Here is a 16,156-nt window from a genome sequence, read left to right as displayed (position 1 = left end):
CACAAAGGGTATTTTAGATGTTTAAAAAAAAAAAAACCTGTCTGTAACCATTAGAGGAGAGATAACACATGAATAAAAGAAAAAATACATAGAATAGTCCTTGAATCTTTCTTCTAAGGTTTTGGCTTCCTTAAAAACACCTTGTTATGGAAATGTTTTATAATAAAAATAATAAGGCCTATAGGAAAATAGTGTTCATAGTAGACTCCTCCAAACTCATACAGTTTCATGGGTTACACACAAAACCCATTCACTGTAAAAATACGATCACAGTTTTAAACATGTTAAATCTCTAATAAATGAGGAAATACTTTTGTCAAGGAAATAATACAGTGCTTTCCTTGACAAAAGACTTGATATTTGTTTGGTGGCATGAAAGCAATGAAGTTAGACTGTGGGTTATGAAGGAGAGGTGTGTAATAGCTGTTCCCAAAAGTGGCTTTTGGCAGCTCACCCCTTCCTGTGTGTGCCTGCCACTTTTCCAACCATAAAATGAGGTCTGTTTCCTTCTCACGTTGACTCTGGGCTTGGACATATGAGTGGCTTTAGCCAATAAGATATTAGCAAGCATGATGCAAGTGGAGGCCTGGTAAGTACTTGCACATTGAGATTGGTCATTTAGGGATTGTTCCCCTGGAGTTTCAGTCACTATTTTGTGAGAGACCCAACCTAGATCCAGAGGGGAAGAAAAATAAGGCATTGGTCATCAGGCCCAGCTGAGCTCCCAGCTAACAGTCAATACCAACTTGCCAGCCATGTGAGTGAGGTCATTTTGAACATTTTCAGCTATCGGAGCTATGCTTTATGACAGAACAATTCAGAGTCCCAGTAGATGATGAATGGTTGTTTTAAGCTACTAGGTTTGAGGTTATTTTGCAGCACTAGTTACTGAAACAAGGTAGAAGAAAGGATGTCATCATACTTAGATGTAAGCGTAGTGCCCCTGAGGTATATAGTTGTAATTCATTGCCCTGTTTACTTCTACTCTGGCTTAAAGTCAAAATTTTAGTTTTCTTGTTTTTCTACTTCCCTTTTTTTTTTTTTTTCTAAGTAGCTGCTAGAATGGCTTCAAATCGGAGGATACCAAAAAGCACCGTATTGCTGCTGATGGCATGAGAATCTACTGGAGGGTTTTCTTTGGCCAGCTGAGTCACAGACAGAATTATCCTTCTTCTCAAAACTGAAAAGATCATGGAATTCAGCACGGCCTCTCTCACTCTGCCTTGGCCTCTTGCCTCTGCTTCTGTATTAGTTTTCTCTTGCTGCTATAACAAACTGCCACAAACTTAGCACCTTTAAACAAAGGCCATTTATTACTGACAAGTTTGTGGGTCAAAAACCTGAGCAGGCTTAACTCTGTTCTCTATTTGAGATCCAACTGCCAAAGTCAAGGAGTGCTCTTTGTTCATATCTGGAGGGTCTGGGGAGAAATCTACTTTGGGACTCATTCTAACTGTGCAGAATACAGTCCCTCATATCTGAGGCGCCCGTTTCCTTGCTCTCTGGCAGCAGGGGATGCACTCTGCTCCTGGAGTCTTCTCACATGGCCTGCTCCATCTTCACAGTCAGCAGTGCTGTGTCAAGGCCTTCTCACTTGCTACTTTCTGTCACTTACCTTCAGAATCCACAGAGGGGCCCCCGTTCTCCAGCCCTTCATTGCCACTTCTGAGTTTGCAGGTTCTGTCCTGCTTGGTCAAATATTGACTGAATCAACATCATCATTCTGAAGATGATATTACCTACTACTGTAGGTACTAATAATGTTACAACTACTAACTGATAATGTTATAAACTGCATGCCAGAAATTTGCCAATTCCTTTAAATACATTAATGGTAGTTTTTACAACTCTGACAGCAATCATTAAAGGTAAGAAAAATAAGACTCAACGGGGTCAAATAACTCACGAGGTCACAGTGGCACCTTAGCCAGGAAGTATATACATTATTAAGCCCCAAGTATTGCTGTAGTCGCTTAGGGAGCTTCACCAGAGCGCTATCCATGGTGACCAGGGTGCTCCTGTGTTATCCCAAATCCCTCTCACAATTCATCTCACCTATGCTTAGATATCTCTGTACTGTCCAGCTAGCTCCCAGTTTTAGCATTTTAGTTCATCTTTTGCTGAGTTAGATTAATTCATGGGGCAAAGCTAAAAAGTGGAGGACCAAGTTAGAAGACCCCATGCAGTAGGAAAAGGATCTCTGTGGTACAACCGTTATCTTCACCTACACTAGTCCCCTGTCCAAACCAGAGTAATTTGCCAAAGTTATCAGTCTCTCTTATTAAGACTTACCAAGGAGGATAGGTCCAAGGCTTTCATGTCCTGACATTGGCCTACCTGTTTTGTTCATCTTCCACCATTCCCTGGCTGCCATTTCAAGATGTAGCTATACCCAACCTTCAGTAAGAGTTGTGATGCTGCTCTCACAGGGCAAGCCTACCATTGTACATACTGTTCCCGCATCTGGAATGACTCTTCTTCCTCCACTTCCCCTTTGTTATCCAAGTCGTACTCAGTTGTCAAGATGAGGTCCGGTCTTATCTTCAGGAAGATGTTCCTAACTCCCTACAATCTGGCTGGATTAGATGTTCCTCCTCTGCACTCCCACAGCACTCAGAGCTCAACAATGATCACAGTCACCACATTGTACTGAAATTATCTACTTACATGTCTGTCTTTTCCATTTGTTCATGAGCACTTCAAAACCAGGAAATCTGTTTTCCATCTTTATACATTCATCTGCTTTCATTTGTGGTGAGGTAAATATTTGTTGAAGGCAGCTTTTATATTTGCCCATCTCTTATCATTAGGTTGAATTATCTACGTAGTAAACTCCTTTGTGTCACCACCATCCCCAACCTGTCTGTGTGCACATGCACAGATTAATAGTGCCCAAGATCTCTTCCAATAATAAATAACAAATAATTGTACACTATTTAATTAATCTAACACTTAAATTCCAGAGTACTTCTGTTCTCACTGATGAGAAAAGTTGTTAGATAATCCATGGAAAAATCAATACCACACAGTTTAGCTTTCTAGTAGGACGTATTTCTGGTGGAAGAAGAAATTCCTATTGCATTGTGTACATTTGTATTTCTTACGTATGTACCCAAAGCACATACATTTTTGTTTTCAGGTTGGACAAGCCCACTGAGAGTTACTGCCTTACAGCCTCATCATGAAGAATACTCAGTAAATCACCTATATACATTTGATGAGAAAGCAACATGTACCGTAAGGTTTTCTTACTGCATAGCATTATGTAGTATTTGTAATCAATTTATTTCCTTGTCTGTATTTGATATTTTATGCCCTGTAAAAAATAGCTACGCATACTGAGTGAAGTAAGTCAGATAGAGAAAGAGAAATATCATATGATATTGCTTATATGCAGAATCTAAAAAAAAATGATACAAATGAACTTATTTACAAAACAGAAACAGACTTAGAGAACAAACTTATGGTTACCAGAGGGGAAGGGTGGGGGGTGGGAAGAATAGTTAGGAAGTTTGGGATTGACATGTACACACTGCTATATTTAAAATAGATAACCAATAAGGACCTACTGTATAGCACAGGGAACTCTGCTCAGTATTATGTTACAACCTAAATGGGAAAAGAATTTGATAAAGAATAGGTACATGTATATGTATAACTGAATCACTTTGCTGTACATCTGAAGCTAACACAACATTGCCAATCAACTATACTCCAAATATAAAATAAAAAGTTTTAAAAAAATAGCTACCATTTATAAAGTACTCCTTATGGGCCAGGCACTATGTAGAAGTTCACAGTTATTGTATATTATGCATGTCTGTGCATCCCTACAACAGAACAGTACTATGGAAGAAGAATGAGTAGTAGATGATGGTAGTGCCCAACACAGGCCCCTCTACTGGCAAGTGCACCCTCCCCAGTGGCAGTAGGCAATAGCCACTAAATGTCTGCCAGCTGCCAGCTGGACACTGCACCCTCCCACATTGACCACTCAGGCTTTGGCCAATGACTGACTTCCTTGAAGAAACAGAATAAAGCTAGATTTCAGCTGAAACCACATTCCCACTGGTGTGTTTTCCTTGTTGTATACTACACTTCACCTAGAGCACTCCTACCATGTATTAATTGAACAAAAATTGTGTTTGAGTCCCTGCTTCTGGACAAGACAGTGTTGTTATCCCCATATTATTTGAGAAATCTGAAGTCCTGTGATGTTAAGCAACTGACTTTTGACCACAAACTTTAAACCTAGATATATGTCTGAATCATCCTCTATGGATTAATAGATTCTAAACCCATGGTATTTAAATTACTTGAAGACTCCCCAAGGAATACATAGATATGACAAGGGATTAAAAAAAAAAAACATCTTTACTGAGGTATGTTTTACACACCATAAAGTTTGCCCACTTAAAGTGTTCAATTCAGTGGGGTTTTTTTCTTCATTTTTTTAGGATATTCACTGAATTGTACAACCATTGCCACATCTAATTTTAGAACTCTTTCATCACTCCAAAAATAAACCCATGCCTATTAGCAGTAAACATATGGATGCTTTCAAGGAGTCAATTTCCATTTCTGTTACTCTTGTATGTACTCCTTCCTAAAGTTGATCTGCCTGATAAATTATCTGTACTTAGAGATACAGATTGATTTCTTCTTTTCCCTCTTTCCCCACCTCTCCCTTTGCCTTTTCTAATTTTACCACAAAGAGGAATGGAGCATACCTCCCACAAATCATGTACTAGGGTATATGGCCATGGAATAAAAAGGTCATTCAAAATAAATGTCACCAATGCCTCCTTTACTCAAGATGCCATCCACCCATGCCAGGGCTTCATGTCTTTCTTTGTCTATGCATTTTTCTCTATAAGAAAATTAAAGCATTAGAAATGAGGGAGATTTGACCTGTTTTGAGCTATTCTAAATTCAGATAAAAGGCAGAATTTGTTTACAAGGGTAAAGAAAATTTGTTAGTTTCACTTATTCCATCTCCAGACTCTTCAAAGAGTCTATTGCTCCTTCTGGTAAGTCCTGTGAAAGCAAATGAAAGGGAACATTATAAGAAATTGAAGGCATTAATGCCTTTTTTTTTCCATCTAAGGCTACAAATTTATGGCAAGGCTACATGCTTTACTTAGCTATATATTGTAGAATTAGAATTCTGAAGTTTGTGCTTGTCCTGCAAAAGCTTATAGAGCATACTTATTTAAATTTAAAATAAGCTTAGACTTTTATGACAAAATCTTGATATTTTACTACCAGTAGTGGGAGCTAAGTAACATTGGACAGTACTTCCAATGGAAAAACAACTGGATTAACATTTTTTTTAATATAAAAAAGCTAATAAGGTGGAGAGAAATTACTGGGCCAATGAGAGGGTAGAAACTCTAAAATTTAAGCTATCACTTAGGGTCACTTCAGCCTTACAGCAATTTGCTGTTCTGGAAAGGGAAACTAAACTTTAACTGAACATTTCCTAGCCTCGTGGGTATAAAACACCAAAAATTAGAATTGGTCTTTGAAAACCACCCACTACACCTGAAGGCTTTCACCTTAGAAGTAAGGGTAGATCAATAGTAAAAAGCCTTGAACAGACTACAGCTGCTTCACAATAAAAGAGAAAACCAAGTCTTGGACTGGTATTAAGGTGATCCTAGATTGCTATCATTCCCAGAATCCAGACATACAAATAAAACTTCTTTGGAGGATGATAGTATATTAATTACTAAGCCTCAAATTATTTCTGTCAATAACTTTTAAAATATAATGTTTAACACATAATCAACAGTAACCAAACGCATAAAGAGAAAGGACACTGTGAATGAGAATCAGCAGAAATGAGAGAAAACAAAGAGACAAAAATTGATTCTAGACGTTGGAAATATGCATAAAATGTTCAAAAAGAAAAAAAAGATTAAGCTCGAAATTTTTGTAAATAAGTTAGAAATTAGAAAATGCAAAATTAGAAAAATGAGAAAAATGTAGTACCAGAACTGAAAAATACAGTAAGCAAAGAATAAGGTAGATGGGTGCTGTAGTAGATTAGACACAGTTAAAGAGAGAATTGGAGAACTGTAGATAAAAGAGAGGAAAATACTCTTGATGATGCACAAATTTACAAAAAGATGGAAAATACCAAAGGGAGAGTAAAAATCATAGAGGATACAGTGAAAAAGAAAAACATATGTTTATTTGGAATTCTAGATGTGTAAGAGAATAGGAGAGAAGCAACATGTGAAGACACAATTATCATATCCACTGCTGTTTATTTATGGATTTCCCTGCGGCATCCCCTCACATATTCTGCTGTACATTAAGGATTAATTATTAGTAAGCCAATCATGACAGCAGCAGCAGCAGCTGCTGGTGTCAGCCCCAGCACCAACAAAAATGGCAGCAAGAGTCTCAAAAAACAGACAAAGCACAGAAGACACAAAAATGGAAAGAAGGAGATTTTTGAAAGTTATTTCTTCACATTGTTTATGGTAATTGCATTGTTTAGAATCTGGGCATCAGTTGTTATCTTTTGTTAGGTCTTGTTGAACATGAAATTCTAGGAAATTGAAACATGATATTGTTGGTGATGGAGGATCTTAATGTGAATGATGCTAAAGTATCAGGACATAAAGAGAGATCTCCTTCAATGTTATTAGTCTTGTCAGAAGAAACTAGGAAATATCTAGATTTATTAGTAGAGGTTCCCATTGAATCAGATTCCAAGAGCACTAGAGATGAAGTCAAAGATCAAATTTAATCACTTCTTTATGAAATAGTACACACAAAACATTCAGAGAACAGAGATAGAAGACGCACCAGCAGAAGAAGAATAGCTAGATGATAAATTTGAGGACCTGGAAATGAAAACATTTCATAAAGAAATTGAAGCTACATAACATAGAAGTGGCAGCTTACAAGACTAATCAGGAAGTGGAAGAGAAAAATCCAGATTCCAGTGAAAGACTGTGCCATGATACCAATGACATGATAAACCAAGATGATGATGAACAATAATATGAACAACCAGAAAATGAGAAAAATTTGAGAAAAATCCAGATTCCAATGAAAGACTGTGCATTTGAGAAAAATGTGTATTTGAGAAAATTCCAGATTCCAATGAAAGACTGTGCCATGATACCAATGACATGATAAACCAAGATGATGATGAACAATAATATGAACCACCAGAAAATGGGGAGACATAAATTCAGACCCTGCTAGGAAATATTTAGTTACCTTCTTGAAGAAGAACAATAGGAAATGACAGATTTCAGAATCTTTGCCCGTAAAACTAGAGGAGGACCAATCTTATCCACACATCACTCACCAACTTTATCAATACATTGCCCACAGGAAACAGGTAATTGTGACAAATCTTGTAAATTGCTGAAAAGCTCATAATCTAAAACATTTTAAATGAATTGTAGTCAATTGTAATTTAGAATACTTTTTAGAAATAAAAAATTGATGTGATTTTGCATTTCTACATGCCTCATTTTCGACAGTAGATCCATTGGTTTTATTTGCTTGTTTGCTCCATCTCTCACACAGCTCTTATTCTTACCCATGTTTATGTGTAATCTTCAGAAAAGATGTAGAAATTATATTGATGTAGCAGAAATTGTTTTGTCAAAGATTTCATATTTGTTCGTAGTGCATAACACTAACAATGTTAGGTTTATTTGGGTGACCTCTATGCTAAACATGGATTTTTATCTGCAAAGGCACTGAAATATTTGCTAATGACTCAGGCTGATAGGAATCATCATAAACTGTGTGCCAATCAACAGGACAACGGGATACTGGGGAATATAGTACATATAGATATACTGGAACTAGATATAGTAGAATAAAACAGCACAATTAACAACTCAACCTAATAGACATACAAAAATAATCTTTTTGCAAGGACCATTTACAAAAATTACCAAATACTATGCCATAAAACAAGTCTAAAAATATTTCAAATGTTTTAAGTCATACAAAGTATATTCTTTGCCCACAAGGCTATTATGACAGGTCAAAACACCTTAGAAAATCATGCATTTGGAAATATAAAAATGTATTTATGAATGAGTGATGGGCCAAAGAAGAAATCATAAAGGAAACTAGAAAATATCTTGAACTGAATAATAAAATGTTGTACAACACAAGGAATATAGCCAATATCTTACAATAACTATAAATGGAGTATAACCTTTAAAACTTGTGAGTCACTGTATTGTACAGCCGTAGATTATATAATGTTGTACATCAACTGTACTTCAATTTAAAAAATAAAATCGATCATGGGAGGAGTGCACCTCCAGGGAAGGAAAGGCCAGAAGTGATTCCGCCATGGTTGGCACCAGCCTGGAGCCAGTGAGGGTCCCTGACTGAAGACCCAGCAGGCCAGCTTCGAAGAAAACCTAGAGAGAGGGCAAGTTACAAATCATCCCCAGACTACAGGAGATACAGACATGGCAGAAGGGACTTGGATCAGGTCAGAAGCCAATTTCCCTGTGGTACCTAAGTGGATCCTGATGAATTTACCCTTGCAAGTGAAAAAGATGACATTACATACAAAACTGGAAGTGCACGAGTAAGAAGAGATTGAATAATAACTCATACATGCCTTTTGGGGCATTTAAGCCCTGAGAAAACTCTCTGTGACCCAGAGACTCACAAAGCGAGAGGAGTTGTCATTCTTCACTGTCTTGGCATTGCCAAAGGCCTCCAGCAGGGGATTGGCATTGATGATTTGATCTTCCAGAGTTCCCTGCAAAGGCAAGAGCAGTCCTCACATCTGGGCTTCCTGAGCACTCTGACAGTCTTGATTTGGACACACCAATCAGACCCACCTGCACTTTGCCACTTTCATCCTTCTTCTCTCCAGTAACTGCAATTGTTGCAAAGTACTAGATGACACGCTCCTCTGTGTTCACAGTCTTTCCTGCTCCAGATTCTCCACTGTCAAACAGAAACCAAATAATAGATCAGAACTACAGCTTACATTGTCAGTACACCACAAACCAGAGAAGAAGAAAAAAATCACTTATGCGGTCAGGATGGACTGGTTCTCATGATCTGTGAAAAAGAAATCAAGACCATCAGTTTTTAAAAATAGTACACATCCAATATGAAGATTATCGACTCTGTTCAGATTAAACATAGTTTATTCTTTTTAACATTTTGAAGATGTTGCCTGTGATCTTGGTTTTGTGTGTTGATCCCAGATAGTACTTGCCTCTTGCAGTAAAATTTGTGAAAATGAGAGGCAAAGAATCATCTGTTTCTTCTTAAAATATTATTAATTTTAAAATTTATGGGAAATTTCAAACATATACAAAGGTAGAGGCCATAATGTAAAGAGCTCCTATGTACCCATCATACAGTTTCAGCAGTTATTATTTGGCCAGTTTTATATAATCTATACTCCAATCCTAAACTCACTCAGTTATTTTAAAGAAAATACCAGGCATCATATAATTTCATCTATAACTATTTCAGTAAGAATCATACAATTCTGAAGTTTCATTTAACAGATGAAGAAACAAACCCAGAGAGAAATAAGTGATTTTCTAATACTTACATAGCTTGTCAAGATATTTAGGCCAATAATTTATATATTTTTCTGCTACCTGGCCTCCTCCAGGTTCTTCATATTAATTTGACTACTGCTAATTCTAAAAAAGGAAGGGATCTGGAATTGTAACTGTTGGTGCTCATTTACTTTTAGTCTCCTTGTATACACACTTCTAAGGGATAAAAACAAAAATTATCACTAAAAATAATAAAATAAAAAAATAAAATAGAATTATTGTAGCAACGTGTGGGAATGCAACTATAACAGTGCCTGGAGGAAAATATATAATCTTTTTTTAAATAATCTTAAATGAATATGTTATAACAGAAGAAAACCTGAAAATTTAAGAACTAAGCAAGCATCCATCTCAAAATGAGAAAAAATAATAGTTTTTTAAGTTGAATGGAGGATATAATAAAGATAAAATGAGAAATAAGAAAAGAGAAAACAAACATATATTTTAAAAGAACACCAAGGCCACAAGTTGGTTCATTGATAAACAATTGATAAATATCTGCCACTGTCAATCAAGAAGAACAAAAATATATAACTTTGGGGAAGCCAAATATAATGCTGACCTCATAAAACTGTGAATCCCCACATAGCCTCAAAAACAGTGCAGAACAAGACAAATGACAGTATATAAAAGCCTTACCATCACCATAACTAGAAGGCAGAGAAATTCTAAATTTCAAATTACTGCAAGTTCAAAAGAAAAGAAAACAGAAAATCCTAACAAGTCATGTCTCAACATCTCAACAGAAACCCTTTTTTTGGTAAATAAGGACAGCTTTGGAAAAATTACATGGTAGACAGAAGCCAGCTTAAAATTGGTCAAAACTGTGGATAAATAGACAAAGTCTAGGACTAAAAATATAGATAATGTCAAAGTCTAAGTCTACAGAGAAGGAGTTAAAAGAACATGTGATCTGAGATGGCAGTTTCTGAAAGGAATTGATTGTGTAGGAGAAGAAGGTTAAAAGAAAAAAAAGAAGGAAAAGAGGAAAATTTAAGATCCTGAAAGGCAAAAAGAATTATTTAATTGGAGATTTTACAACCCCTCTGGTAACAGTCAACTAAGATAAGGAAAAAACTTTATTAAAGAAACTGTACTTTGCTACACTGACAGAAGAGGGTACCACTGAACTACAAATATTAAACCACACAAAATTCACAGAATTAATTAAAGAAAACTGTAATAAAACAGAAAACAAGAATCAAAATACCTTAGTGAAGAAAATTCCTCCCCAAATCAACTTTAAAAAATATTGTAATATAACACGCTGAAGTTTGTTATATATTTTCAGGCAAGCATTTGAGAATATGAAAATTGCCTGCCTAAAGAAATTCAAAGATTTACAAATAAAATTTTAGGTGAAACAAGTGAAAGAAAATTCATTTCAAAATTAAGACCTAATTTCATGATGCCCAAGGAAACTAAAATTAAATAAGATTTAATTAAAATAAAAATTTAATGGAGGACTTTGAAGAAAGGCAGGAAGACATCCAAGAGAAGAAGAATGAAGAATTAGTTAAAAATATCTGAGTGAAAATGGTTGAAAAGGAAGATAAGCAAAGATAAGCAAAGAAGAAAGAATATATGTATAATTGGAGTACCTGAAGAAAAACTAAATGATAGAATGGAAATAATATGTTAAACCAGGGTTTCTCAACTTTGGCGCAATGACATTTTGGGCTGGATAATTCTTTGTTGTGGGAGAGATTTTGTGCAGTGTAGGATGATTAGCAGCATTCCTGGCTTCTCCCCACTAAACACCAGTAGCACCTTTCTTGATGAATGAAAATCCGTTCTCAAAATGCTAGAAAATGGACAGCAAAGGAAAACAACAATAGTACAAAGCGAGAAAAAAGATAACAGAAGAAATTAAAGAAGTACAGGAGATAGAGTAACATGCACTCAACTATCCTGCCTTAATAATGTAGAAAACTGAACAAATTTTGAGAAATAATGGCTTCCAGAAACTAGACAAGAGGCAGTGAAGTACTAAGCTCTCTGAGGAAGGAAGAACATTGTGAACTCCACAATCATACTGGCTTACTACCCGGAGACAGTTTCTAAACCACAGTCCGGGGAAGGGAAATCCATACAAAGCTTCACACTTTCATGCAGTTGAGGAGACAGGGATTGATGTTCTGGGGGTGAGGGGCAAGTTCAAGCATAATTTGCAGAGTAGGATACCAGGGAGGAGGGAGCTACAGCAAGGGGGCTCTGGAGATCTGGGAAAGAGAATGAGCAGATCTTTGAGCAATGATCTGTGCCTCCTTAAGGGGAAACTACCAAAGCTGAGGAAACACCTATTGTAAAGAACTGGCATGATCATTTTCTGAAGCTCAAACAGGCAGGGGATGTCCATGTCCCCACAAAGTAGAAGGAAGAAACTTTTTAGTTCATGGGATGTCAGGTGGACGCTTCAGAAGGATGTCACCTCTGAAGTCAGGCTTAGTTAGCCCTACTCTAAAGCTTCCTCTGGACTTTAATAAACAAAGCTTAAAAGCAACCCTCAAAAGCACCCAACTGATTTCAAGTACTGAACTTTGTGCTGGAACAGAATCTAACACTATTTAAGTATTAAAATAAGTTCTAGTAACCAATGAACTAACATCCAAAATAAGCAAAACTCAATTAAAAATTAATTTTTATGCAAAGGAGAAGAAAAATATTACCCATAGTCAGGAGCAAAAGTAAGTCAGTAATGCCAGACACAGAAGTGACAGACATGAAGAAACAAGCAGACAGGGATATGTTCAAGCAGCTATTACAAATGTGTTCCCTACATTCAGGATGTAGAGGAGACCACACTATGATGATGTGGAAAATGGGCCATACAAACAAGACTCAGAAGGACTTGTAGAGAAAAACACCATGTCTAAAATGAAAGATAAATGGATAGCTTCAAGAACAGATTAGACACTGCAGAATAAAAGGTCAGTGAAATTAAAGACATAGCAGTAGAAACTCGAACATGAAATACAGAGAGAAAATTAACAAATAAAGCATGAGTCAGCTGTGGGACAGTGTCGAACAGTCTAACATACATGTAATTGGAATTCCAGGATAAAAAGGAGAGTGGGAAAAAAATATTTTGGGAAATAATGGCCCAAATTGTTCCTAACTGAAGAAAATTATGAATCTTCACATCCCAAAAATTCAGCAAATGCCAAGCTGAGTAAAGATAAATAAAACCATGCACATCAACCACATTGTGGAAAAACAGTGATAAAGAGAAAATCCTAAAATAGTTAGAGAAAAAAAATTATGTACAGAGGAACACATGTAAAACTGACAGTAGGTTTTTTGTCAGAATCTGTGCAAGCCAGAATAAAATGAAAACACATTTTAAATTTTTAAAAAATCAACTCTGAATACTTTAACCAGAAATAACACATTTCAAAAATAAAGTCAAAACACACAAGGACATTTTCAGAAAAACCAAGCTGAGAAAATTCATTGCTAGCAGACATAAAGGAAGTTCTTTAGATAGAAAAAACTAAAGTATATGGAAATTTGAATTTCCACAATGAAATGGATTTGAGATCAACAGAAATGGTAAATATGTGGGTAAAAATAAAATACTATGTTTTGGTTTTAAGTTAAAGTATACTGACTGTTAAAGAAACAACCATTACAGGGCTTCCCTGGTGGCGCAGTGGTTGAGAGTCTGCCTGCCAATGCAGGGGACACGGGTTTGTGCCCCGGTCCGGGAAGATCCCACATGCCGCGAAGCGGCTGGGCCCGTGAGCCATGGCCGCTGAGCCTGCGCGACTGGAGCCTGCGCATCCAGAGCCTGCGCGTCCGGAGCCTGTGCTCCACAATGGGAGAGGCCACAACAGTGAGAGGCCCGCGTACAGCAAAAAAAAAAAAAAAAAAGAAAAGAAAAGAAAGAAATAACCATTACAAGTAGTTAGAGGTTATAGCATATGTAGGAGTAAACTGTATAACAGTAACCCAGGGAATGTCAGGATGAAATGTCAGGGGATATGCTGTTGTAATTTTTACACCATTTGTGAAATGGTGTAATATACTGTAAACCCTAGAATTAAAGACATGTATTGTAAATCCTAGAGTGACCATGATAAAAGAAAGAAAGAGAGAGAGACACACAGAAAGGAAGGAAGGAAGGAAAGAGAGAAAGAAAGAAAGCTAATAGGCAGAGATAAAATTAAATTGTAAAGAGGAAAAAAATTACCTTAACTAATCCAAAACAAAGTAATGCAAAAGGAAAAGGAGGTGAAACAAATAGTAAATAAAGCTAGATTTTAAAGCTAGATTTAAACCAAATTATGTCAATTGTTATATTGACTCTAACTATATATAATTAAATTTAAAGTCAGCAATTTTTATGTTGGATTAAAAAAATTAATACCCAACTATACTCTGGCTACAAGAAAACCATGTTAAATAGAAATAGATAAAAGTTTAAGATGGGAAAATATATACTGCACAAAAAAGAGTTAAAGAAAACAGAAATATCTGTAATAATATCAAACGAAGTAGATTTCAGAACAAGAAATTTTACCAGATAGATATTCCATGATGATAAAGAAGGTCAATTTATAAAATGACCTAGTAACGCAACTCAAATACATGAAGCAAAAACTGATGGAACTGAAAAGCAGATCCACAATCACTATCAGAGATTTAAACACTCCATTCTTAGTAACTGATAGAAAAGGTAGACAGAAAAAAAAAGTGAAGATAAAGAAGATATAAAAAGAAGATATAAAAAAACATTATTGACTGACTTGACCTACTTGGTATAGTCCACACAACAATAGCAGAATAGGAATTCTTGTCAATTCACACAGAGGGTTCACCAAGGTAAATTGTATTCTGGGACATAAAATAAATCAATAAATTAAGAGAATTGAAATTATACGCAGAATACGCTCTGATTGCAAATGAATTAAGGTAGAAATCAGTAATGAAAGGTATCAGGTAAAGACTGAAGATGCACATACATGTTTAGGGTCTAGCAATATAGCACGTGGTTACTAAAGTTAAGTCATGATAAAGTTAAGTCTACCCCAGAAATGTAAAATTTGCTTAACTTTAGGAAATTGGTAAACATAACTAACTGTATCACAGTAGAAAAGTCATATACTCATCTAAACATAGGCAAAAAAAGAAAAAAGTTTGATGAAAAGAACTGAAAATTATCCTCAAATTAACAATAGATATCTATGAAAAGGTAAATCAAACAATATTTGAACTCTACACATTGGAGTTCCTAGCCAGCCAAATCAAAGAAACATAAAAATAGTATAAAACTTAGAAAGTGTTAAACAAATCTATTATTCTTGATAATATGATTATGCATGTTAAAAATCCAATTAAATCTGCAGTTAACTTACTGAAATTAAAAAATGAGTGTAGTAAGTTTTCTAGAAGTAAATATTATTATAAAATCATTAATTGTATTCTAAATATCAGTGAGAAGCAGAACATTTTTTAAAAGTTTAAGCTATCATTTAAAATTGCATCAAAATTATTAACTATTGAGTAATAAATCTAACAAAACATATTCAAGAACCCTGTGGCAAAACTAGTACGTGTATTGAGAGAAATTTTAAAATACCCAAATAGATAGAGAAATATACTATTATCTGGATTGGAAGGCTCAACATTTAAAGTTTTTTTAGACCTTTCTAAGTTGATTTACAGTTTCCATGTAATTTCAATCAATATCCTATCTGTGTATTTGTGGAAATTGAAAATTTCTTTATAAAATGGATGCAGAAACCAAAGAATCAGAAATAACCAAGACTATTCTTAGGAAGAAGGGAAAAATCAATATTCATTTGTAATAAAAACTCTCAGCAAATTAGATTTATGAGGGGACTTCCTCAACCTGATATTTAGCCATCTGTGATGAACTAAGGCTAAAGTAATGATGAAAGACAATTTTCTTTCTCTAAAATCAGGAACAAGACAAAAATGCCTGCTCTTACCACTTTTATTTTCCATCCAATGGAGGTAATGGCTATTGCAGCAGGGTAAGGAAGAGATGTAGAAATCATAAATATTGGAAAGGAAGAAACAAATCTATCTTTACATAGAGATGACCTAATATTTATAGAAAATCCTCAGGAATCTTCAAAACAACTACTAAAAGTAATAGTTGAATTTATTAAAGGCATAAGTTTATTGTTAATATACAAAAACCAATTGTATTTGTGCATATCAGAAGGCAACAATTGGAAAATGAAATTTCAAAAGATTCTGTTTACAATAGGGCCAAAATCAACATAGAATTTAGTGAAACACATGCACATTTTCTTCACTGACAACTAGAGTACATTGATGAATGAAATCAATTAAAGAAGACCTAAATAAATGGAAAGCAAACCAGGTTTATGGACTGAAAGACTTATTATTGTTAATATGTTAATGCTTCCCCAGTTGATCTATAGATACTTTCAATGCAAACTCCATCAAAATCTTAAGAGACACTTTTGAAGAAATTGGCAATCTGATTATAAAATCAATATAAAACGGAAACCTAAAATAACTAAATCAATTTTGAATAAGAAGAATAAACTTGGAGGATTTATGCCACCTGATTTCAA

The 16,156-nt window shown here is 35.3% G+C and overlaps 1 protein-coding gene across 1 annotated transcript in view; it reads left to right on the top strand.

Moving 5' to 3' along the window:
• The window catches only part of SPMIP7 (sperm microtubule inner protein 7), a gene marked incomplete at both ends in the record, with an annotated part of 56,728 nt that overhangs the window by 5,567 nt on the left and 35,005 nt on the right, over positions 1-16,156 (top strand). Inside the window, one exon of the mRNA XM_082661464.1 lies at positions 3,140-3,237. Within this exon, the coding sequence (XP_082517590.1) occupies positions 3,140-3,237 (98 nt within the window). The remainder of the gene's footprint in view (positions 1-3,139; positions 3,238-16,156) is intronic.

Source organism: Grampus griseus (genome assembly GCF_964374135.1).
Source record: "Grampus griseus genome assembly, chromosome: 9".
Classification (NCBI taxonomy): Eukaryota; Metazoa; Chordata; class Mammalia; order Artiodactyla; family Delphinidae; genus Grampus; species Grampus griseus.
This window is presented reverse-complemented; position numbering and strand designations above follow the sequence as displayed.